The sequence below is a fragment of the Phocoena sinus genome, chromosome X (assembly GCF_008692025.1).
Source record: "Phocoena sinus isolate mPhoSin1 chromosome X, mPhoSin1.pri, whole genome shotgun sequence".
In the NCBI taxonomy this organism is placed as follows: Eukaryota; Metazoa; Chordata; class Mammalia; order Artiodactyla; family Phocoenidae; genus Phocoena; species Phocoena sinus.
The window spans coordinates 60,119,328-60,146,441 of NC_045784.1; the positions used below are offsets into that span (position 1 = coordinate 60,119,328).

The following is a 27,114-nucleotide window of genomic DNA, read 5'->3' on the forward strand; positions in this document are numbered from 1 at the left end:
AGTGTATAGACAGTTTCGTAAGTTTTTTTTGTTTTGCTTTGTTTTGTTTTTGCGGTACACGGGCCTCCCACCGCTGCGGCCTCTCCCACTGCGGAGCACAGGCTCCGGACACACAGGCTCAGCGGCCACGGCTCACGGGCCCAGCCGCTCCGCGGCACGTGGGATCCTCCCGGACCGGGGCACGAACCCGCATCCCCTGCATCGGCAGGCGGACTCTCAACCACTGCACCACCAGGGAAGCCCCTTTCGTAAGTTTTTAATGTCTGTCTCCTCCACTAGACTGTGAGTTCAATGAAGGCAGGAATCATGCCCATCTTCTTCCCCAAAGAATCCTCAACACCTAGAACAGCACCTGGCAAACGGTAATCACTCAACAGATAGTTACCGAAAAAAGGAATCCACAGGCCTGGGACCTGGAGACAATCTTTAATTTTGAAAAGGCTGGTGTGCAGAAGCAAGCCTTTTAGCCTGAAACATAATAGATGTTCAGTAGACATTCATTTTATTAAACGAAGAATAATAATAGGAAACACTTACAGTAATACCTCCTGTGTGCCAGGCCCAGTGCTAAGTGCTTTACATTCACTCACTCAATCCTCAGAACAACCCTATGCAGGTACTATTATTATCCCCATTTTACAGTTGGGGAAACCGAGGCACGGCAGTTTGCCAACTTGTAAGTGGCAGAGCTGAGATCTGAACCCCAGCTATCTGGCTCTGAAGTCCATGCCTTTAGCCGCTAGATTGCCTCCCAACAACAGATCTAGAGAGACAGAGCGATTCCCCCACAGCGTCCGGGGAGGAACTTGGCGGAGCCAGGACCGAAAGCCAGGTCTGCTCTCTGTGCAGTGCTTCTCCCACTGGCCACTGGTACAGAACCCCTGGGAACAGAGGCACAAGGAGGGATCTGAGAAGTCTAGATATTCATGCAGAAGAAGGCTCTAGTCGAGTAGGTGGCTCTCAGCAGAAGACAGGAGGAGTCAGAGAGCATCCACCAGGGCAGACTGCTTTTCAGAGATCCTATTTGAGGCCTAAACCATTCCCTTTTCCTGCACTAATTTATCAGGGACCCCCTCCTCACACACACACACACACACACACACACACACACACACACACACACACACAGAGCGCTAGAACCAGCCCGAGGCAATTGAGCACCTGTGGGGAAAGGATGCATATTAGAGAGATTAGAAAGTATGCTCTAAAGCCTGGTGTGTGCGTAGGAAGTTGTGGGGAGAGAACAGGGAAGACTGGAGAAAAGGCTAAAACCTCCAGCAGATAAAGGGACTCAGTGATGAGATTAAAGCAAAGCACCTGCAATCAGCTCAGCTCTGGAGGCACCAGCCTTCTTATCACAACAGAACAGCACCGTGGCCATGGCCTTCCTCTCCCATCTGGATCTTCAGGAAAGCCTCCAAACACTCTCTGTTTTGCAGTGGATCCCAGTCTATGTCTTTTTAGGTGAGTGAACCCCAGGGGCTGGAAAGCACAAGGGAACAGATGAAGAAAGAGACCAGGAATCTCCAGATGAGGAGGGCTCCAAAGAGATCATTTGGTTGGTCCCCTCTCTCTGGGAAGGACTGTGCCTCTCCACCCAGAGAGATGGCTACTGTTGAGTCCATTAGATTTCTCTCCTCCCATCTGAGGGGCATGAAGGCCAGGAGTGAGGCTGCAGGTTTCCTGGTTTAAAGATCACCCCAGCCTTCTCTCAGGACTGCCCCCTGTGAACTAGCTGAAAAGAGTCCTATTCGGGGGCAGGGGCAGAGTTGGTGTTACTGGGTAGACGTAAGGTGATTTTCCAGTATAAGACTATGATGAGACAATTATGGAAAATCTGCGGGCTGCGTGAGTGACTCATTAGACAGAATTTTGAGAAAGGGCCAGTTCTTCAATGGATTCAGAGAATGACAGTCATCAGTGCTGGGCAAATGGGCTGAGAGCTCGAAGCTTTTCTCATTCAGAAACCAGGGCTTTGTGAGCAGCCAATTACAGGGGCAAGTTTGGAAACTAGACGTGGAGAAATGTCATCCTGAAGGATGGGACAGGTTAGGAGGCTGCCAAGTCCAATCTGTGGGAGGCTATATGACCCCGTAGAGCAGTGGTCCTTAACTAGGGACCTATAGACCTAGAATGAGGCAGGGAGGGACAACGTTGAATTTGGATGGAAAAAATTAGCTGTTTGTTTTCACTAACCTCATATTGAAATGGTGAATGTAGGCAGCAAACCACAGAAATACCTGTGAATTTGTCAGTAATAGACATCACAGAGATTCACATTTCACATGCCAGTTGTTGCAGTCATCTCAAAAGTTCATTTATGGGCTCTCCCGGTGGCGCAGTGGTTGAGAGTCTGCCTGCCAATGCAGAGGACACGGGTTCGTGCCCCGGTCCGGGAAGATCCCACATGCCGTGGAGCGGCTGGGCCCGTGAGCCATGGCCGCTGAGCCTGCGCGTCCGGAGCCTGTGCTCCGCAACGGGAGAGGCCACAATAGTGAGAGGCCCGCGTACTGCAAAAAAAAAAAAAAAGAAAAAGAAAAAAGAAAAAGTTCATTTATGCTCATTACCACTTCCAAATTCCAACAGTTATTGGAACTACCATTAGGCGTGGTTATTTAATGCATAAATCAAGAAGCCCATGTTACTGTATGACATTTTGGGCAATATTTTGATAACGGTGTTTTACTATGATGAGTTTCCTTTGTAAGTCTGTGCATTTTATTTTGTGCATTTAAAAATATTATTCAGAAAAGGGCTTCACCAGACTGCCAATGGGGTCCATGGCCTGGTTCCCAGTAAATGCTCCTTACAGAAAAGTGTCCTTCCTTCCTTCCTCCCTCCCTTCCTCCTTCCTAATTCTTTTCTTCCTTCTTTTTCTCACCCTCTTTCCTTCATTCTTTCTGTCTTGCTCAGAGCCTCCCTCAGCGCTTCTCCTCCTTCCTGAATGATGTTCAGAATCATGGCTGATTACTGAGCACGACTGGGAGTGAAGGGGGAAAACATAGGGAAGAAGGGGAGAGAAAAGGCAGAGAGAGGGACAAGAAGGAGGAAAGAAGCGACGAGAGAAGAATGAAGAGATGGTTTGGGGGAGATGTGGAATATAAATATTCATGACCCTTGGAATTAGGCAATGCTCCTGAGAGCCCCTCTGAGGCCCAGCTTCCAGTTAAAGGATGGCTCTCCATCTGTCTCTTCTTTTCTGGGCTTGTATTGCCATCTATCTAAACTGTTGCAATATCCTCTTTCCTGGCCTTCTATTCTCCACCCTCTCCCATATATTCCACTGCCTACAGCCAGAAGAGTCTTTCAAAGGCATCTTTGATTACAGCCCTCTGCTGCTCAAAAATAGTCAGCGGTTTTCCCTTGCCTTCTTGATGAAGTACAAATGTGTTATTGTGGGCATTCAAGGCCCTGCTCCACTCTCTGCCTCAAACTTTTTTTTTTTTTTTTTTGCGGTACGTGGGCCTCTCACTGTTGTGGCCTCTCCTGCTGCGGAGCAAAGGCTCTGGACGCGCAGGCTCAGCGGCCATGGCTCACAGGCCTAGCCGCTCCACGGCATGTGGGATCTTCCTGGACCGGGGCACGAACCCGTGTCCCCTGCACTGGCAGGCAGACTCTCAACCACTGTGCCACCAGGGAAGCCCCCTGCCTCAAACTGTTTACCAGTTCATCCCCCTACTCTTCCCCTAGGTGAAGCTCGTATTCCAGGCAATCTATTCACAGAACAAATAGAACTACCATACGACCCAGCAATCCCACTACTGGGCATATACCCTGAGAAAACCATAATTCAAAAAGAGTCATGTACCACAATGTTCATTGCAGCTCTATTTACAATAGCCAGGACATGGAAGTAACCTAAGTGTCCATCGACAGATGAATGGGTAAAGAAGATGTGGCACATATATACGATGGAATATTACTCAGCCATAAAAAGAAACGAAACTGAGTTATTTGTAGTGAGGTGGATGGACCTAGAGTCTGTCATACAGGGTGAAGTAAGTCAGAAAGAGAAAAACAAATACCGTACGCTAACACATATATATGGAATCTAAGAAAGAAAAAAGAAGGTCATGAATTACCTAGGGGTAAGACGGGAATAAAGACACAGACCTACTAGAGCATGGACTTGAGAATATGGGGAGGGAGAAGGGTAAGCTGTGACAAAGTGAGAGAGTGGCATGGACATATATACACTACCAAACGTAAAATAGATAGCTAGTGGGAAGCAGCCACATAGCCCAGGGAGATCAACTCGGTGCTTTGTGACCACCTAGAGGGGTGGGATAGGGAGGATGGGAGGGAGGGAGATGCAAGAGGGAAGAGATATGGGAACATATGTATATGTATAACTGATTCACTTTGTTATAAATCAGAAATTAACACACCATTGTAAAGCAATTATACTCCAATAAAGGTGTTTTTAAAAATGCCAAGGGTACTTACTCTCTCACTCCTTCACTTCTGCTCTATTTCCTCCACTTAAAAGATTCCCTGGTGTCGCAGTGGTTGAGAGTACCCCTGCTGATGCAGGGCACACGGGTTCGTGCCCCGGTCCGGGAAGATCCCACATGCCGCGGAGTGGCTGGGCCCGTGAGCCATGGATGCTGAGCCTGCGCGTCCGGAGCCTGTGCTCCGCAACGGGAGAGGCCACAGCAGTGAGAGGCCCGCGTACCGCAAAAAAAAAAAAAAAAAAAACCCTTCCTGGACTCTCCCTGGACAACCCTTCCTTTGAGATATTGCTCAAGTCATACCTTCTCTGCAACATTGTCCTGGCAACCTGAGACTACATTATCGCTGAAAGTCCAGAGCATTTTAGAAAAATTGGTTGCATAGCAGCCTTTATACCCTTCGCCTCCTCTACCCAATAAGCTCCATGAAAACAGGAGCCACTTCTTGTCATTGTTCTATTTCTTGCAAGACCAGGCTTGACATTGTTGATTCTTCCAGATTTCTTCTCCTCAGTAAAGACCTTTAAGTCCACCTCTTGTTCTTTTTTCTCTCTCATTGACATCTTTTTTTTTTTTTTTTTTTTTTTTTTTGTGGGTCTGCCTCCTATCTCTGGTTGCTGATAATACAAAAAATAGAACATACTCTTGGGAGTCAGACAGACCAGGTCTGCCATTTACTTTTTATGTGAGCTTGTGCAAGTAAGTCGTTCACCCTCTACCATTGTAGAACAGAGCTCTCAAGACCATTCTGATAATCAAAGAGGAAAGAAAACCCTCAGTCGATGCTCATTTTCTTTCTGTGATAGAAATTGACATCGGAGCCCAACCACCCTACCTCAGAAGACGTTTGATCAACAGAAGAGTGACTACCACTTCTGAGACAGGCACCTTAGACTCTGATTTCATTGCACCTTCAGGAAGAATAATGAGTAACTAGATCCTAGAAAATGAGGCAGACACTCTGATACCTTCCAAGCACTCCCACAGGCCCTTTCAAGGCATCGTTCACTACTACCTCTCCTTCACCCCCTACATCCAGCCAACTGCAAACCCCTGAACATTCTGCCTCCATAGTACCTTTCAAATTGATTTCAGAAGTAGTAGCCTATTTCAGGTTCCCATTGCCTCTCATCTAAGTCACTGCAACTCTTAGCTGACCTCCCTGCCTACCGTTTCTCCTGCTCACACAGTCATCTCAAATGATCTTACTGATACACAGATACGATCACGCTCTTCCTCTGCTAAGAACCATCACTGGCTTCTCATTCCATTCAGTATGGGACCTGAGCTCCCCTGCTTCCTTCCCAGTGTCATCTCCTGTTCCATGGCTTCCCATGCTCCCTGTACTTTTGCAGGTTATGGTATTACTCACAGACCTTGGACTCTTCCATCTCCAGGCCTTCGTTCGAGCTCTTCCTTGTGCATGGAAGGCCCTTCCACCAGTAATCCATCTGTCAAAATCCTACTCTTCCTTCAAGATTCAATTTAAATCTTACCTTCCGCAAGAAGCCTTTCTAGGTTGCCCAGTAGTAAAGAATGGCCTTCTCCTTTGGTCCCCATATAATGACATTTGAACCCTAACTGTATTGTTCTCACCCTCTAGGATATATCTATTATTTATGGTATCAGTTTTCCCTTCTAGACTATGAGTTTCTGGAAAGCAGGAACTTTATTTTTTACATGTCTTAAAATTAATTAAGCATACACAAAGTGCTTAAAGTAGCTCTTGGTTCATAATAAAGACACAACAAATGCTACCTACTTTTTTTCCCAAAGCTTGAAATGAAGATACATGACCTCTCTGAGCCTCAGTTTCTTCATATGTAAAATGGGGATAATAAAATTATCTACCTCTCAGGGTCATGAGAGGATTAAATGAGATAATGCACATTAAGTGCTGAACAGAGTGCCTGTTGACAATAAATGCTCTATACAAGGTATCAGTAACCATACTTACATTATTTTCATCGTTTTCATACTTATGCTCTTCACCCTCCTCCTTCCAGGCCCCAAGCCTGCCCCCATTGCTTCTAGCACAGGGATTTCACACGAGGTATGCTCAGTCTATGTTTGCTGAATTACTAAATCATCTTTTTTTTACTCCCGCGGGTTCTTATATTTATAGTAATACAGATCCAATAAGTAATCACAAAGCCACAGAAATTCGTCTTTGACAAACCAGCCACGTTCTTGGATTTCTGAAGGCTTTGAGCCAACTGATTAAGACGCTTTACACTAGAAATGACAGGCTGTCCATAGCCTTACACACTCATGCACACCCTGGAACCTCAGAAGGCCTTTCTTTATTTGGAATAAGGGCATTGGTGGTTTCTTTCCCTGTTACCATTCACCTGCCACTTAGAGAATTTTGAAATCAAACTTCCCTGTGCTACAACTGAATGTAACAAATATATTTATCCTGAGTCATCCTCCTGTGCTTGGCATTATGCTGAAGGCTGTTCTCAAGAAGCTTACTGTCTAGGGCTTCCCTGGCGGCGCAGTGGTTAAGAATCCGCCTGCCAATGCAGGGGACACGGTTCGAGCCCTGGTCCGGGAAGATCCCACATGCCACGGAACAACTAAGCCCGTGCACCACAACTACTGAGCCTGCGCTCTAGAGCCTGTGAGCCACAACTACTGAAGCCCACGTGCCTAGAGCCCGTGCTCCGCAACAAGAGAAGCCACAACAGTGAGAAGTCCGCGCACCACAACGAAGACCCAACGCAGCCAAAAATAAATAAATTTATTTTAAAAAAAAAAGAAAAAAAAAAAAAAAAAGAAGCTTGCTGTCTAAAAGACAAAGGGCCAGACATGTAAGGTGCTAACTACACAAGCAGCAAAATGAAACAGGGCCAAATAGATGCAGAAGTAATGTGCTGTGGGTGTGTAGAGGAGGGAACTCTTCATTCTGACCAGAGAATAAGCAAAGATATCATCAAGGAGGTATCATTTGAGCTAAGCCTTGACGACTGAGAGAACTTTGATATAGACAGAAAGTTGGAGAGAGGGTAGTCACAATAAGGGAACAGCATCACCAAAGGCATGGAGAAGTGAAATTGCATGGTGGGTTGAAAGAATGGGGAGTAGACTAAGGTGGTTGGACCCCCGTTTCCCATTCTTCAGCCGTTTGCCTCCCACTTTCTGGTTCTTTCCACAGCTGAGTACCACCTATGCTATTATTACTTAACAGTTTTTCCCCAAATTGACTCATTCCTGTAAACTAAATTAATATATTCTTTTTTAAAAAATTATTTATTTATTCATTTATTTAATTTTTGGCTGCATTGGGTCTTCGTTGATAGGCGTGGGCTTTCTCTAGTTGCGGCGAGCAGGGGCTACTCTTTGTTGTGGTGCACGGGCTTCTCATTGCAGTGGCTTCTCTTGTTGCAGAGCACGGGCTCTAGGCACACGGGCTTCAGTAGTTGTGGCACGTGGGCTCAGTAGTTGTGGCTCGCGGGCTGTAGAGCACAGGCTCAGTAGCTGTGGCGCATGGGCTTAGTTGCTCCGCGGCATGTGGGAACTTCCCGGACCAGGGTTCGAACCTGTGTCCCCTGCATCGGCAGGCGGATTCTTAACCACTGCACCACCAGGGAAGCCCCTAAATTAATATATTCTAACAGGAAACTTTACATTACCACCATGAATTCACTTTTATTCACTACACATTAAAATAACTTTCCATCCATGAGCCACTTCAGATCACCCTGTGTCCTTACAGTGGTGTGGGTATGATCACCTCATGCTAGATCATAAGGGGTATGAGTGCCAGTGCTGAGAGATGAGGCCAAGAAGGTGTGTGTGGCCGGCCCATGGAGGGCCTTAAACACCAGGCTAGGGCTTTCCTGGTGGCGCAGTGGTTGAGAGTCTGCCTGCCGATGCAGGGGACACGGGTTCGTGCCCCGGTCCGGGAAGATCCCACATGCCACGGAGTGGCTAGGCCCGTGAGCCATGGCCGCTGAGTTTGCACGTCTGGAGCCACAACAATGAGAGGCCCGCATACGGAAAAAAACAAACAAACAAACAAAAACCACCAGGCTAACATGTTCAGACTTTATCCTGTCAGCAGTGGGAAAATACTGAAGGCTTCAGAGGAGGCAAACAACATTATGACTGTGCCTTAAAAATATATCTGCGGCATGGAAAATAGACTGGAGGGGAAGAGACCAGCAGGCAAGAATAGACAAAAGCCTGCAGTCCAGACCAGAGGAGATCAAGTTCTGGACCACAGCAGTGGCAGTGGAGACAGAGGCAGGAGGATGAATGGGAGAGATTTTTTTTTGGAAAGGGAGAGAAGTTAAAGATAGCTCCAAAATGTTGAAACTGTGACATTTACCCTGAGGCCTGAAATATAAATAGGAGCTAGCCAGGCAACGAGCTGAGGAAAGTCTTCCAGGCAAAAGGGACAATATGCACAGAAGCCCGGAGGCTGGGGAACAGAATGAGTTGAAGAAACTGACAGAAGAACAGTATGGTGGCATGCAGAGAACTACGGGGTGGCCAGGGGCTCCATCACGGAGGACCTTCGGAACCAAGCTTATGAGACTGGACTGGATCCTAAGAGTCATGGGAAGCCATGTGAGTTGTTTGAATTATTGAATTACCATTAACCCCCATAGGTTCTCATATTTATCATTAATATTGATCCATTAAGTAATCACAGAGCCACAGAAATGCCTCTTTGACAAACCAGCCATGTTCTTGGTTATATGCTATAGAAGGACAGAGATTTGCATTTAGCATGCTGGCTGCATCATGGCTCAAATCGAAGCAGGTAACCTGTTTAGAAGACGTTGGCAGTCGGCTTAGAGAGAGAGAATGGTGGCTTGGACAGGATGGTAGTATGGAGGTGGGGAATAGAATAATTTGAAAGATGTTTGGAGGACAGAACTGACAGGAATTAACAATTGACTAAAGGAAAGCGATAATTAGAGCTCAGTGAAGAGTACAGTCTCTGGAGGAAGAGTGTGAGTTCTCAACTCTGGCTCACCCACTAGCTGGCTGTGTGACCTTAAGTGGTTATTTAACTTCTCTGAACCTGGGTTCCTCATTCACAAAATGAGAATGCTTATTGTCCTAACGGGGGCTTTATGAAGATTTAATAAAATACACATGTAAAATACTTAGTTTTACATGATGAGTGTACAGTAAATGTTGGCTATTACTATATGGGGAAAGTGAGCAAGAAAGATGAATCAGAAATGATTTGAAGAAAGGACCCAGTTAGATTCATATTGGTACCATCTTTAACTTAAGCTAGTAATCATTAGTAATTTGAGGGTGTACAGGTTTACATTTATTTTTTTTAAGTCAAGACCAAGGGTGAAAAAGGATATTACATAATGGTAAAAGGGTCAATTCACCAAGAAGACATAGCTATCCTAAATGTCTATGCACCTAGCAATAGAGCTTTAAAATATATGAAGTGAAAACTAACAGAACTGGAAAAAAAATAGACACATTAACAATTACATTTGAAGACTTCCTTGAAAACCACAACCAACCAAAACTCACCCAAAATGAAACAGATAACGTGTAACTATTAACTAAATTAAATTTTAATTTTGGAAGGTTATAAACCTTCCAAAACAGAAATCTGAAGACCCAGTTGGTTTCAACGGCATATTCTTCCAAACATTTTAAAGATGATATATCACAAATTCTACACAATCTTTTTCAGAAAATAGAAGACAAAAGAACACTTGCCAACTCATTTATGAGGCCAGACCCTGATACCAAAACCAGACAAAACAGTACAAAAAAGAAAACTACAGACCAATATCCCTCATGGATATAAATGCAAAAATCCTCAAAAAAACACTAGCAAATCAAACAAATATACCATGACCAAGTGGGCTCTATCCCAGAATACAAGGGTAAATATTTGAAAATCAATCAACGTAACCTAGCATATTAACCACCTAAGGGAGAAAAAACACACAATTATATCAATTGATGTAGAAAAAGCATTTGACAAACTTTAATCCATGATAAAATCTCTCAGCAAACTAGGAATAGAAGGCAACTTTCTCAACTTGATAAAGAGCATCTGTAAAAAAAAAACAAAAACCCTGCAGGTAACATCATACTTAATGGTGAAAGACTGAAAGCTTTCTCTCTAAGATGAGGAGCAAAGCAAGTATGTTCACTCTCAACATTTGTATTCAACATCATACTAAAAGTCCTAGCAAGTGCAATAAAGCAAGAAGAAAAAAAAAAAGAAAGAAAAGCATACGGATTGAAAAGTAAGAAATACAACTGTCCTAATTCACAGATGACATGATCACCTGTGTAGAAAATCCCATTAAATTAAATGCTTTTAAAATCTACTAAAAAAATCCCTCTAAGGGTGTGGAGAAAAAGGAACCCTCTTGCACTGTTGGTGGGAATGTAAATTGGTACAGCCACTGTGGAGAATAGTATGGAGGTTCCTTAAAAAACTAAACATAGAATTACCATATGATCCAGCATTCCCACTAGTGGGCGTATACCAAGAGAAAACCATAATTCAAAAAGACACATGCACCCCAATGTTCATTGCAGCACTATTTACAATAGCCAGGTCATGGAAGCAACCTAAATGCCCAGTGACAGATGAATGGATAAAGAAGGTGTGGTACATATATATAATGGAATATTACTCAGCCATAGAAAGGAATGAAATTGGGTCATTTGTTTAGACGTGGATGGACCTAGAGACTGTCATACAGAGTGAAGTAAGTCAGAAAGAGAAAAACAAATACCGTATGCTAACACATATATATGGAATCTAAAAAAAAAAAAAGGTTCTGAAGAACCCAGGGGCAGGACAGGAATAAAATCGCAGACGTAGAGAATGGACTTGAGGACATGGGGAGGGGGAAGGGTAAGCTGGGACGAAATGAGAGAGTGGCATGGACATATATACACTACCAAATGTAAAATGGATAGCTAGTGGGAAGCAGACACATAGCACAGGGAGATCAGCTCAGTGCTTTGTGACCACCTAGAGGGGTGGGATAGGGAGGGTGGGAGGGAGACGCAAGAGGGAGGGGAGGGGATCTGGGGATATATGTAAATGTATAGCTGATTCACTTTGTTATACAGCAGCAACTAACACACCATTGTAAAGCCATTATACTCCAATAAAGAAGTTGGAAAATAATTAATAATGATTCATATTTAACTTTATCTGAGTTTTCTTCTGAAGCTTACCCAGCAAACTTACTCTCATCTTTTTTAAAAAATAAATTTATTAATTAATTTATTTATTTTTGGCTGTGTTGGGTCTTCGTTTCTGTGCGAGGGCTTTCTCTAGTTGCGCCAAGTGGGGGCCACTCTTCATCGCGGTGAGCAGGCCTCTCACTGTCGCAGCCTCTCTTGTTGCGGAGCACAGGCTCCAGACGCACAGGCTCAGTAGTTGTGGCTCACGGGCCTAGTTGCTCCGCGGCATGTGGGATCTTCCCAGACCAGGGCTCGAACCCGTGTCCCCTGCATTGGCAGGCAGATTCTCAACCACTGCGCCACCAGGGAAGCCCCCTACTCTCATCTTTTATGAGGGTCAGAGGTAGCAAGATTTGTATCCATGGCAATCTTCCCATAAAATTCCTCCCCCTGCTATTTCCTATTTAATTAGTATGCTTACAACAACCACTTCAGCCAGCTCTTGTAAGGGGAATTCAGCCTATCACTAAGGTTTCTTCTACTCCATAACACGACTTTTTTTTTTAAATGTCCATTCCATCTTTTTCCTGTTATTTTCATCTAAGCCCAAAATGCGAGAGACAAACCTGCTGGCAGGTAACTTTTGAGTCTCTTCACCTTCTCTGAAACTTTTATCTACTATGATGTTATCTGGTCAAAGAAGTCATTCCTTTAGCTGGGTATTTTTAAATTCACAATATGTGTACTGAGCCCCTCTTTCTCATGAATGCACATTTTAAAATGGAATTCAACTCCCGCTGCTGTAAGATGTACCACGTCTGCATTTCACAGCCTGCTGTGACCCTTTCCTTGCTAACAGAGATGATTTTTTCCCCTTCTGAACTTTTGAGACATTTTGAATGGGACAAAATCGAACAAAGTAAAGCAGTTTCTAATATGTGTTTTCTTCTCAGCATCAAACAGCCCGTACACTGCAGGCCTCCCCTCTCCACTGGAATGTGCTGACAGAGCAGTTCCACAAAGGAAGGAGGGTTGAGCTTTCAGAAAGGACTTCCTGAGGTCCCAGAACGGGGATGTAAGCCACCGGCCCAAGATGCCGTTTCCTTCCAATTGCCAAGTAGTGCTGTCCTTTGACCCCAGCTGAGGACCTACTCTGAGAACGTCATGGTTCTGCTGTCCTCAGTTAAGATCTCAGCCACCAAGGGGACCCAGATCCAGGGACTCAGAGGTCCTCCCGGACCACAGCAGAGCTAGGAGGCGGGTAAGGGGTCGGCGGGGATGAGGAGAGAAGAGTCTCACACCGGCCTCAACCTGCTCCTTCACTACAGAGCAGAGATCGGGGTTATGAGAGGTGTATTAAACTTGAAGGGAACTGAAGGGCATGAACCCTTTGCGTCCCCTCAGGAGCTATTCCTATTCTTCTTATACCCTACTTTCTGGTGTTCACTAAGTTCGGGATGCTGTCCATGCTCGCCTTAGCCTGGCTCACCTATGACGAACACCCACAGTCAAGGTAAGAAACAGGGGAAGAGTGGTGGTCCCTGTCTGTACCAAGGATGGAACCACAGGGCTGGGGTGGGGGTGGAAGGAGAGAGTGGGAGAGACAGAGGGAGAAGAGGTGGGGAGAGGAAAGAAGAGGAAAGGGAAAGGAAAGGAGGTCAGGGAGGCGAAGCGAGGGAGAGAGGGAGAGGAGCACAGGAAGGTAGAGGGAAGGGGAGGGAGACAGGAGGGCAAAGCTCAGCAAGTAACAGAGGTCTCTGCCAGGCTGCCCAGGAAGAATTGAGGCTGGTTTCTGGGTGGGTGCTCCCAGCCTCCTGCTATTTCCCTCCCACCTTTCTGACTGCTCCAGAGGAGCAGGGGCTTCCTGTGTCTCCTTGGGGGTTGGGTTCAGGGACAGTACCTATAGCTCTGTGGCCAAGATATGGAAATGTGAGAAAGAGGCCCCTCTAGTGACCTGAAGATTTTAGGAAGAACCCTCCACCTCCAGGAGAAGTAGAGGAATTGGCAAGATCTCACCTAGTCTTTCCTTCCCTTCCGTACCTGCAGGTGGTAGGCATTCAACTTGGGTACAAAACTGGACCCTCTGGAAGTATTTCCAAATTACTTCCCAGTAAAGGTGACTACGCTTCCTCTGGGTGCCCTCAGTCCCTGTTGCCCAGACTCTCCCTCCCCATTCAGCCCTATGTTTTCAAAGGCTTTGGTGGCCAGCAGTGGACATCAAGGCCCAGAGGCATAATGCAGAGCAGGGACCCAAGATGGATGGGCAGGTGGGGAGACAAATGGATAGCACCTTACCTCAGAGTGGCAGGCCCAGGTCAGCCTCTCTGAGCACCATAACCCCTGGCAATCCTGTGACAGTGAAGACATCCCAGTGAATAGGGATTTGGGGCTCCCCAAAGGAAACACAGGCTACCTACCGGGATCTGAGTCCACATGTCCTCTCTTCCTTCTATCCACTACTCTGATTCAATCTCCCTCTAACAGCTGGTGAAGACTCATGACCTCTGTCCCAAACACAACTATATCATTGCCACCCACCCCCATGGCATTCTCTCTTATGGTGCCTTCATCATCTTTCCCACTGAGGCCACTGGCTTTGCTCGGATTTTCCCAGCCATCACTCCTTATGTAGGGACCTTGGAAGGGATCTTCTGGATCCCAATTGTGCGAGATTATGTGATGTCAATGGGTGAGTACAAGAAATCATTCCATTCTCTGACCTACCTCAGGGCTCCAACTTCTATAAGCCTTGACAGTCAGTCCAGTTCTCACTCCCTGCTGGAAGAGGACTTAGTAGAAAATGAGTCCAGGACACACTGAGCCAGTAACAGGAATATGTGGCCAAGCCTCAGGTTCTGTCCAAGATCTGGGAGGCAGGGTTTGATTAGGCAGCAGGATAAGTTATAGGCATTCATAAGAGTTGCCAAGGATCCTTTCAGAAGAGGAAGCAGAAGCCTGGAGTTCAGGATCAAAGCCAAAGTGGAAAGCAGAAAGCAAAAGCCAAATATCAAAACCAAATATAAGGAAAATGAGGCATGAATGGTACAGCTCAGATGAACTTTGCCTGACTCTTGGGGGATGTCAACTGGCTTCTTTTGGCCAGTCATTTATGTAGCAGCTCTCATCTCAGGGCGTCTCAAAGACACTTTCAAGTCTTTCATACTAGCTGGTACCCTCCTGGCCCATGACCCTCATCTCCTGAGAACCCCTTTGAACTTGCGTAAGACATCAAGGGATAAAGGATAGGCATCCGTCAGAATCCAGGACAACTTCCCCACGCCAGGCTTCAGGCCGGGGTACTGTGCCAAATGTCCTTCTCTTTGGATGAATATCCATCCTTCTTGACACCAGAAAACAACTGAAGCCAAACATTAAAAGGTAAGATACATTGATATCTGGAGGGGCCAGGTGGCACCACTAGAGTCCCAGAGGATGGTTCTGCTCCCCTCTGAGGTTGGTATGAACCTGGATCTCAAGGACTGTGGCCTGGAGCCAATGTCTTCCATCCCGGGAGAGAACAGAAGGTGAGCACAGGGCAGAGTTGGGAAGCAGAGGTGAGGAAAGACTCTGTGACTGTTGTAGAGCAGCAAGATGTCATTCCATGGTTCATCTACATTTCAATTTGGCTTGGACAGGATCCTGGGTCTGCCTACTCTCCAGAACCCGCAGCCACTGGCTTCCCTTTGCCGGGTTGCTCTAAGGAGGAAGCAGGATGGTGGTGGCTATTCCTCATTACTCCTAGGGAAGAGAACTCTGGAGAGCCTCAATTGCCATCAGCCTGGGGAGAGTGGAAGACAGCTGTGGTTCCTGGGTAGAGAAGGAAGGGTTGGGCTTAAATATTATAGAGCTAAGAGAAAGTAGGCAGAAGAACTCAATGTAGCCCCAACTGTAGTAGCACAGAGCTGCAAGGCAAGCAGCTGACCCTAAGGACCAACCTCATGGCTAACCCAGGATGTGGAGGTTAAAGACAGAAGAGTGGAGACAAGCACAGTCAGGTGACAGAAGGACTGTCTCCAGCAGGAAGACCCTAGAGGAACCCCTTACCCCGTCCTCAAGCACCAAGTTTGTTATACCACTTGACTCTTTGGTTTCACAGGTGTGTGCCCAGTGAGTGAGTTGGTCTTGAAGTATTTGCTGACCAAGAAAGGCTCGGGCAATGCTGTGGTTATTGTGGAGGATGGAGCTGCTGAAGCCCTCTTGTGCCATGCAGGAGCCTCTTACTGTCCTCCTTAAACAGCATAAAGGTTTTGTGAGGTTGGCACTGAAGACAGGGTGGGTCCCTAGGTTCTGGTGCCCTAGCATCAGGGTGCCATAGGTCCTCTGTAGCACCTGTCCAGAATGGTGTCCTTCCTTGGAAACCTGTTAGAGTGGGTTCCCTCTTCATTCTGACTGCTTCTCTCTACTCGCTCACACTGGGCCTTAAGGGTGTTTGGGCCTCCAGACACATTCTGGTGGGTACTTTTAAAGCTTGAAGTTAGAGAAAAAACAGTAAAAGACCTTTACCTTCTGCCCATTAGCCTGGTAGGCTGGGGGTCTGGGGAAGTGGGGCTTTAGTCTATATCAACCCATGAACTGCGAGGCCCAGAGAACATACCCAGGGCAAGGAAGGCACTGGGCTTGATGCTGTGGGGATTGCAAACATGCAAAAGACATGGATACTGCCCCCAAAGAGCATATAATCTGGTTTGAGAAATAGAATGCATTCATTCTGCAGTTACTGAACAGCTACTGTGTGTCAGGCATAGTACTAGGCATTAAGGATATAAAAATAGATAAGACCTGGTCCTTGCCTTTAAGGAACTCAGAGTCCAATGGAAGACAGACATATTCACATATAATTACAAAATATATCCAGAAGCCAACCACTTACCATCTCAACTATCGCCCCCTGGTTTACCACCCCATCGTCTCTCCCCTGGATTATTACAACAGTCTCCTAAGTGCTCTCTCTGCTTCTACCCTTGCCTCCCTCACATCCGAGAGTCTATTCTCAACCGTGGCCAGGATGATCCTATTCAGCGTGAGTCAGATCATGTCACTACTCCAAATGCTCCAGTGGCTCCCATTTCACACCGAGCAAAACCAAAGTCTTTACAAGGGCCTACAAGACCCTAAATTATCTTGCCACGTCTCTGATCTCATCAGCCACTGCCCTCCCCCTTGCTCACTCCATTAGAGCTACACTGGCTTCCTTGCTGTCCCTCAAACAAGCCACACGCTCCTCCCTTAGGGCCTTTGTTCTAGTTGTCCCTTCTGTCTGGGACATTATTCCTGCAAATAACTCTTTGGCTTATTCCTTTACCTCCTCCAGGTCCTTGCTCAAATGTCTCTTCTCAATAAGGTCTATCCTGACCATCCTGCTGGATCTTTTTCCCATTGCGCTTATCATCTCCTCATACGTCATCAATTTTATTTCTTTACATATATGGTTCTCTATTTGTTCATTATTATTGTTTATTGTCTGTCTTCTCTCAATAAAAGGTAAGCTCCATGAGGACAGAGGTTTTTTTTTAATCCATTGTGTTCACTGATGTGTCCCCAGGGCTTAAAAAAGTGCTGGCACGAGGAGGTGGTAGGAGATCAAGAAGATGGCGGAAGAGTAAGACGCGGAGATCACCTTCCTCCCCACAGATACACCAGAAATACATCTACACGTGGAATAACTCCTACAGAACACCTACTGAACGCTGGCAGAAGACCTCAGACCTCCCAAAAGGCAAGAAACTCCCCACGTACCTCGGTAGGGCAAAAGAGAAAAGAATAAACCGAGACAAAAGAATAGGGACGGGAGAGCGCAGGGGGAGGACTGGGGTTGGCGACGTGAGCACAGCCTGCAGGGGGTTGGTGCTCCATGGCTGGCAGGGAGGGAGTCCGGGGAAAAGTCTGGACCTGCCGAAGAGGCAAGAGACTTTTTCTTCCCTCTTTGTTTCCTGGTGCGCGAGGAGAGGGGATTGGGAACGCTGCTTGGAGGAGCTCCAGAGACGGGCGCGAGCCGCAGCTGACGGAACGGACCCCAGAGACGGGCATGAGATGCTGAGGCTGCTGCTGCCGCCACCGGGAGGCCTGTGTGCGAGCGCGGGTCGCTGTCCGCACCTCCCTTCCGGGGAGCCTCTGCAGCCCGCCAATGCCGGGGTCCCGGGATCCAGGGACAACTTCCCTGGCAGGGTGCACGGCGTGCCTCGTGGTGGTGCGGCATCCCGACGGCCTCTGCCATCGCAGGCTTGCCCCACATCCGCGCCCCTCCCTCCCCCCAGCCTGGGTGAGCCAGAGTCCCTGAGGCAGCTGCTCCTTTGACCCCGTCCTGTCTGAGCGAAGAACAGATGCCTTCCAGCGACCTACACGCAGAGGCACGGCCAAATCCAAAGCTGAGCCCCAGGAGCTGTGCGAACAAAGAAGAGAAAGGGAAATCCCTCCCAGCAGCCTCAGAAGCAGCGGATTAAAGCTCCACAATCAACCTGATGTACCCTGCATCTGTGGAATACATGAATAGACAACGAATCATCCCAAATTGAGGAGGTGGACTTTGAGGGCAAGATTTACTCTTTTTTTCCCCTTTTCCTATTTTTGTGAGTGTGTATGTGTATACTTCGGTGTGAGATTTTGTCTGTATAGCTTTGCTGTCACCATTTGTCCTAGGGTTCTATCCGTCTGTTTCTTTTTTTCTTTTTTAAAAAATTTTTTTCTTAATAATTATTTTTTATTTTAATAACTTTGTTTTATCTTACTTTATTTTATTTTATCCTCTTTCTTTCTTTTCTTTCTTTCTTACTTGCTTCCCTCCTCCCTCCCTTCCTTCCTTCCTTGCCTCCTTCCCTCCTTCCATCCTTTCTTTCTCTCTTTCCTTCTTTCCTTTCCTTCTTTCTTTCTTTCTTTCTACTTTTTCTCCCTTTTATTCTGAGACATGTGGATGAAAGCCTCTTGGTGCTGTAGCCAGGAGTAAGTGCTGTGCCTCTGAGGTGGGAGAGCCAACTTCAGGACACTGGTCCACAAGAGACCTCCTGGCTCCACATAATATCAAACAGCGATAATCTCCCAGAGATCTCCATCTCAACACCAGCACCCAGCTTCACTCAACGAACAGCAAGCTACAGTGCTGGACACCCTATGCCAAACTAGAAAGACAGGAACACAACCCCACCCATTAGCATACAGACTGCCTAAAATAATAATAAGTCCACAGACACCCCAAAACACACCACCAGACGTGGACCTGCCCACCAGAAAGACAAGATCCAGCCTCATCCACCAGAACACAGGCACTAGTCCCCTCCACCAGGAAGCCTACACAACCCACTGAAACAACTTTAGCCACTGGGGACAGACACCAAAAACAACGGGAATTACTAACTTGCATCCTGCAAAAAGGAGACCCCAAACACAGTAAGATAAGCAAAATGAGAAGACAGAAAAACATACAGCAGTTGAGGGAGCAAGATAAAAACCCACCAGACCTAAGAAATGAAGAGGAAATAGGCAGTATACCTGGAAAAGAATTCAGAATAATGATAGTAAAAATGATCCAAAATCTTGGAAATAGAATAGAGAAAATGCAAGAAACATTTAACAAGGACCTAAAAGAACTAAAGATGAAACAAGCAACGATGAACAACACAATAAATGAAATGAAAAATACTCTAGATGGCATCAATAGCAGAATAACTGAGGCAGAAGAACGGATAAGTGACCTGGAAGATAAAATAGTGGAAATAACTACTGCAGAGCAGAATAAAGAAAAAAGAATGAAAAGAACTGAGGACAGTCTCAGAGACTTCTGGGACAACATTAAACGCACCAACATTCAAATTATAGGGGTTCCAGAAGAAGAAGAGGAAAACAAAGGGACTGAGAAAATATTTGAAGAGATTATAGTTGAAAACTTCCCTAATATGGGAAAGGAAATAATCAGGTCCAGGAAGCACAGAGAGTCCCATACAGGATAAATCCAAGGAGAAACATGCCAAGACACATATTAATCAAACTGTCAAAAATTAAATACAAAGAAAAAATATTAAAAGCAGCAAGGGAAAAAACAACAAATAACACACAAGGGAATCCCCATAAGGATAACAGCTGATCTTTCAGCAGAAACTTTGCAAGCCAGAAGGGACTGGCAGGACATATTTAAAGTGATGAAGGAGAAAAACCTACAACCAAGATTACTCTACCCAGCAAGGATCTCATTCAGATTTGATGGAGACATTAAAACCTTTACAGACAAGTAAAAGCTGAGAGAGTTCAGCACCACCAAACCAGCTTTACAACAACTGCTAAGGGGACTTCTCTAGGCAGGAAACACAAGAGAAGGAAAAGACCTACAATAACAAACCCAAAACAATTAAGAAAATGGGAATAGGAACATACATACTGATAATTACCGTAAATGTAAATGGATTAAATGCTCCCACCAAAAGACACAGACTGATTGAATGGATACAAAAACAAGACCCATATATATGCTGTCTACAAGAGACCCACTTCAGACCTAGAGACACATGCAGACTGAAAGTGAGAGGATGGAAAATAATATTCCATGCAAACGGAAACCAAAAGAAAGCTGGAGTAGCAATTCTCATATCAGACAAAATAGATTTTAAAATAAAGACGATTAGAAGAGACAAAGAAGGACACTACATAACGATCAAGGGATCAATCCAAGAAGAAGATATGACAATTGTAAATATTTATGCATCCAACAGAGGAGCACCTCAATACATAAGGCAAATGCTAGCAGCCATAAAAGGGGAAATCGACAGTAACACAATCATTGTAGGGGACGTTAACACCCCACTTTCACCAATGGACAGATCATCCAAAATGAAAATAAATAAGGAAACACAAGCTTTAAATGATACATTAAACAAGATGGACTTAATTGATATTTATAGGACATTCCATCCAAAAACAACAGAATACACATTTTTCTCAAGTGCTTATGGAACATTCCCCAGGATAGATCATATCTTGGGTCACAAATCAAGCCTTGGTAAATTTAAGAAAATTGAAATTGTATCAAGTATCTTTTCCAACCACAATGCTATGAGACTAGATATCAATTACAGGAAAAAATCTGTAAAAAATACAAACACATGGAGGCTAAACAATACACTACTTAATAACGAAGTGATCACTGAAGAAATCAAAGAGGAAATCAAAAAATACCTAGAAACAAATGACATTGGAGACACGACGACCCAAAACATATGGGATGCAGCAAAAGCAGTTCCAAGAGCAAAGTTTATAGCAGTACAGTCCTACCTTAAAAAACAAGAAACATCTCAAATAAACAACCTAAACTTACACCTAAAGCAATTAGAGAAAGAAGAACAAAACAACCCCAAAGTTAGCAGAAGGAAAGAAATCATAAAGATCAGATCAGAAATAGATGAAAAAGAAATGAAGGAAACAATAGCAAAGATTAATAAAACTAAAAGCTGGTTCTTTGAGAATATAAACAAAATTGATAAACCATTAGCCAGACTCATCAACAAAAAAAGGGAGAAGACTCAAATCAGTAGAATTAGAAATGAAAAAGGAGAAGTAACAACTGACACTGCAGAAATACAAAAGATCATGAGCGATTACTACAAGCAACTATACGCCAATAAAATGGACAACCTGGAAGAAATGGATAAATTCTTAGAAATGCAGAACGTGCAAAGACTGAATCAGGAAGAAATAGAAAATATGAACAGACCAATCACAAGCACTGAAATTGAAACTGTGATTAAAAATCTTCCAACAAACAAAAGCCCAGGACCACATGGCTTCACAGGCGAATTCTATCCAACATTTAGAGAAGAGCTAACACCTATCCTTCTCAAACTCTTCCAAAATATAGCAGAGGGAGGAACACTCCCAAACTCATTCTACGAGGCCACAATCACCTTGATACCAAAACCAGACAAGGATGTCACAAAGAAAGAAAACTACAGGCCAATATCACTGATGAACATAGATGCAAAAATCCTCAACAAAATACTAGCAAACAGAATCCAACAGCACATTAAAAGGATCATACACCATGATCAAGTGGGGTTTATTCCAGGAATGCAAGGATTCATCAATATACGCAAATCAATCAATGTGATAAACCATATTAACAAATTGAAGGTGAAAAACCACGTGATCATCTCAATAGATTCAGAGAAAGCTTTCGACAAAATTCAACACCCATTTATGATAAAAACCCTGCAGAAAGTAGGCATAGAGGGAACTTTCCTCAACATAATAAAGGCCATATATGACAAACCCACAGCCAACATCATCCTCAGTGGTGAAAAACTGAAAGCATTTCCACTAAAATCAGGAACAAGGCAAGGTTGCCCACTCTCACCACTGTTATTCAACATAGTTTTGGAAGTTTTAGCCACAGCAATCAGAGAAGAAAAGGAAATAAAAGGAATCCAAATCGGAAAAGTAGAAGTAAAGCTGTCACTGTTTGCAGATGATGTGATACTGTACATAGAGAATCCTAAAGAGGCTACCAGAAAACTACTAGAGCTAATCAATGAATTTGGTAAAGTAGCAGGATACAAAACTAATGCACAGAAATGTCTGGCATTCCTATACACTAATGATGAAAAATCTGAAAGTGAAATCAAGAAAACACTCCCATTTACCACTGCAACAAAAAGAATAAAATACCTAGGAATAAACCTACCTAAGGAGACAAAACACCTGTATGAAGAAAATAATAAGACACTGATGAAAGAAATTAAAGATGATACAAATAGGTGGAGAGATATACCGTGTTCTTGGATTGGATTAATCAACATTGTGAAAGTGACTCTAATACCCAAAGCAATCTACAGATTCAATGCAATCCCTATGAAACTACCACTGGCATTTTTCACAGAACTAGAACAAAGAAATTCACAATTTGTATGGAAACACAAAAGACCCCGAATAGCCAAAGCAATCTTGAGAACGAAAAACGGAGCTGGAGGAATCAGGCTCCCTGACTTCAGACTATACTACAAAGCTACAGTAACCGAGACAGTATGGTACTGGCACAAAAACAGAAAGATAGATCAATGGAACAGGAAAGAAAGCCCAGAGATAAATCCATGCACATATGGTCACCTTATCTTTGATAAAGGAAGCAGGAATGTACAGTGGAGAAAGTACAGCCTCTTCAATAAGTGGTGCTGGGAAAACTGGACAGGTACATGTAAAAGTATGAGATTAGATGACTCCCTAACACCATACACAAAAATAAGCTCAAAATGGATTAAAGACCTAAATGTAAGGCCAGAAATTATCAAACTCTTAGAGGAAAACATAGGCAGAACACTCTATGACATAAATCACAGCGAGATCCTTTTTGATCCACCTCCCAGAGAAATGGAAATAAAAACAAAAATAAACAAATGGGACCTATTGAAACTTCAAAGCTTTTGCAAAGCAAAGGAAACCATAAACAAGACCAAAAGACAACCCTCAGAATGGGAGAAAATATTTGTAATTGAAACAACTGACAAAGGATTAATCTCCAAAATTTACAAGCAGCTCATGCAGCTCAATAACAAAAAAACAAACAACCCAATCCAAAAATGGGCAGAAGACCTAAATAGACATTTCTCCAAAGAAGATATACAGAGTGCCAACAAACACATGAAAGAATGCTCAACACCATTAATCATTAGAGAAATGCAAATCAAAAGTACAATGAGATATCCTCTCACACCAGTCAGAATGGCCATCATCAAAAAATCTAGAAACAATAAATGCTGGAGAGGGTGTGGAGAAAAGGGAACCCTCTTGCACTGCTGGTGGGAATGTGAATTGGTACAGCCACTATGGAGAACAGTATGGAGGTTTCTTAAAAAACTACAAATAGGACTACCATATGACCCAGCAATCCCACTACTGGGCATATACCCTGAGAAAACCATAATTCAAAAAGAGTCATGTACCAAAATGTTCATTGCAGCTCTATTTACAATAGCCAGAAGTTGGAAGCAACCTAAGTGTCCATCATCGCATGAATGGATAAAGAAGATGTGGCACGTATATACAATGGAATATTACTCAGCCATAAAAAGAAACAAAATTGAGCTATTGTAATGAGGTGGATGGACCTAGAGTCTGTCATACAGAGTGAAGTAAGTCAGAAAGAGAAAGACAAATACCGTATGCTAACACATATATATGGAATTTAAGGAAAAAATGTCATAAAGAACCTAGGGGTAAGACAAAAATAAAGACATAGACCTACTAGAGAATGGACTTGAGGATATGGGGAGGGGGAAGGGTAAGCTGTGACAAAGCGAGAGGGTGGCATGGACATACATACACTACCAAACATAAAATAGATAGCTAGTGGGAAGCAGCTGCATAGCACAGGGAGATCAGCTCAGTGCTTTGTGACCACCTAGAGAGGTGGGATAGGGAGGGTAGGAGGGAGGGAGACATAAGAGGGAAGAGAGATGGGAACATATGTATATATAAAACTGATTCACTTTGTTATAAAGCAGAAACTAGCACACCATTGTAAAGCAATTATACTCCAATAAAGATGTAAAAAAAAAAAGCATAAGAGGTGGTAGTGTTCTTCCTCAAAAAAAAAAAAGTGCTGGCACATAGAAAGAACTCAATACATATTTGCTGAATGAAATATGTTCCATAATGGACAAATGTATAAAGCACTATGGGAGCACCAAATGATGGAAAGCCTTCCACCCAAAGTAGAGGTTTCATAGGTGGGTGAAATCTGAACTGTGAATTGAAATATTAGTAGGCATTACCAGTTAGACCAAAAGGGAGAAAAACTCAGGCATTCAGTGAGGTCCTATGATGACATGTCTGGCACTATGCCAGGCCCTAGGGTTCAAAGATGAATAAGACATAGTTCCCCCTTTTGATTAGCTTGCTGTCTACTGGGAGTCAGCCAGGCAAGGTGATGACTGTAGTACACAGTTGGGGTAGTGTTAGTGTAGGAAAGAGGTAAGCACCAGATGAGGGAGGTGGGAGTGGAAGGAAATGGAGGGGCTCAAAGAACTGGAGGTGGTTCAGGGGATGAAATTGGAGCTGAGTAGTGAAGGGTGAAATAGAATTAGTCACGTGAAGACAGAGGGAAGGCGTTTCTGGCAGAGGGAGCAGGATGCACTAAGGCTCATGGACAAGCAAGAACGTAGCACACTTAGTATGGCTAGGCAGATTCTGACGAAGGGCTGAGGAGAGGGGAGGCTAGCCAGGTGGGCAAGGCTAGAGCACAAAGGCCTTACTAAGCAGCGTGGCACAAAGTGAGGAGCTCTGGAAGAGTTTTAAAGAGAAGAGTGACATGTCCAGATACACAGTTTAGGAAGATCCCTCTGGATGCTGGGTACAATAAGGGCTATTAGATTTCCTGAGATTACTTTCCTCCCATCACAAGACAAGGTGCAGCAACTCCCCTCAGTGGGTTCACTTGTGGGAGGTGGGTGTGGAGTATAGCAAGAATGAGACACAAGGCTGGAGATGCTTGGGTGCTTGGACTCTTGTCCTATAATGGGGAGATTGTAGAGGTTTCCTACCTTGGAGAGGGTTTCACTGCGGGGAGCTTCCTGGGAGAACTCACACTCCTGCACGTCTCTTTGCAGATCATACCTTGTTTCCTCCTATTCCTTTGGAGAGAATGAGGTTCACAATCAAGAGACCTTCCCTGAGGGCACGTGGCTAAGGTTCTTCCAAATAAACCTTGCAGGACAGAATCAAAAGAAATCCTGAGACTAAGTTTCTGTACCTTCCACGGCCGGGGCCTCACTCGAGGATCCTGGGGCTTCTTGCCTTTCAATCGGCCCATTACCACTGTTGTTAAGTTTTTCAGCATCTTTGGACCACTCTGGTCCTTGATTCCCCCCACCCAGGTCATCCCTCAGGTCTCAGGGGACCCGGCACACAGCTGGGACAGGCAATGGGAATTCCAGTGGCTGTGGTTGAGGGCAGGGTGGGGAAGACAACTAAACAGATCAGAGTTGTGGCCATTCACGGGAGGGACACAGTTCAGCAGCTGCCATGAGGGCATCATTACTCGCATACATTCCTTCAGCACTCTCTGAGTTTACTCTCATTCTCTTAAGCATGCACGAGGTTAGGTATTTGGAGAACATGGGACAGTATGGGGTTGGAGCAGAGGGAAAGAACAAAGGAAGGGGAGGGGACCCAGATACTGAGTTTCAGTATGTGGCTCCCTCTGAGGAATGGGTAATTTGAGTTGGGTGGGGGGAAAGGTCTGATGCTTGTCTCTCCTCCTTCCCCACAGTTGGGGAGCCCCTGCCAATTCCCAAGATTAAGAAGCCAAACAAAAAGACGGTGGACAAGTACCACGCACTCTACATCAGCGCCCTGTGCAAGCTGTTTGACGAAGTACAGTATGGCCTCCCTGAGACCCAGGAGCTGACAATCATATAACAGGAGCTGGATTTCCCCATTATTGAACCCCCAAAGCATTAAGGGATCCAAGTAGGGCCACATGGAAAGAAGAATCTGGGGAGGGGGGAGATCTCAGGGTTGAGTGAGGAGGCCAACCAAGCCAGAAAGTGCTTAATGAGTCCAGCTTAGAGGAAGGAACCAGAGGGATGGGGAAGAGTGGGCAACAACCCAGTTTAGTAAGCAGTCTTGTGAGTCCACAGATCTTTTTTGCCCCCTGACTCCAGCCAACTCTGATCAGAGGAATGAGAAGTTAAAGAACACCATGCCCTTTCCTCCTGAGCCTTAGTGACACCATCACTATTTAGGTTGAAGCTTAGAAGCCTTGTTGAGAACAAGGATGGTTTGTTTCCTCCTAGGCCCTTGGCCCTTGCCTTACAATTTGGGGGCCACCACAAGGTAAACCAGGGACCTGAGCTATGCTTTCCTGATCCAAAGCAGACACGATTCCCTCAGTTGTGATACAGTTCTACACGGCCAAAAACTTTATTCAAAATAATTATGCCATTTCTTCTATAAAAATAAAGCTCTAGATATATAAAACAGGATATGACTATTTCCTAATTACAGTGTGGTTCACTACTGGGCTTCCCTGAAATCTAGCCAGAAAGCTGGTCTGTGGAGAGCCATTTTCCTCTTCTTTATCCACCCTTTACTCTGTAGCTGACAGAAAAGGTGGAGGAGTGGAACCAGAACTGCTGTACAGTGTAGGAGACAGGACAGAACCATGGGAACTGGCACAGGCATGCCCTGAGTAGCCCATCTCTCCTGATCCTACATCACCACCCTGGGTGAGGAGGGAGGGCACCTACAAGACCACGTACCAGCTGTGAGTCTACTTTATGTCAAAAACCTACTGCAGGGAATTCCCTGGTGGCCCAGTGGTGAAGACTCAGTGCTTTCACTGCCGAAGGGCCGGGTCTAATCCCTGGTCAGGGAACTAAGATCCCACAAGCTGCGTGGTGCAGACAAAATAATAATGATAACAACAATAATAATAATAAAAAAGCCTACTGCGTACCAGAGACTATGCCATCATTTTCGCAGCCTCTGTCTCTGAATGCTAACACAGCCCCATGAGATTGCCATCATCTCCGTTTCACAGTAGCTAAAA

The 27,114-nt window shown here is 44.9% G+C and overlaps 1 protein-coding gene across 1 annotated transcript; it reads left to right on the forward strand.

Moving 5' to 3' along the window:
* The first annotated feature begins 380 nt into the window (after positions 1–380).
* On the forward strand, positions 381–26,466 carry DGAT2L6 (diacylglycerol O-acyltransferase 2 like 6). The gene is given in 12 exon segments (XM_032619923.1): positions 381–1,464; positions 12,996–13,086; positions 13,088–13,104; positions 13,638–13,685; positions 13,688–13,707; positions 14,076–14,280; positions 15,688–15,809; positions 15,811–15,863; positions 25,172–25,262; positions 25,265–25,384; position 25,518; positions 25,834–26,466. Coding segments are annotated over 12 exon segments (1,002 nt in total). The 5' UTR covers positions 381–1,379; the 3' UTR covers positions 25,983–26,466.
* Positions 26,467–27,114: the final 648 nt, after the last annotated feature.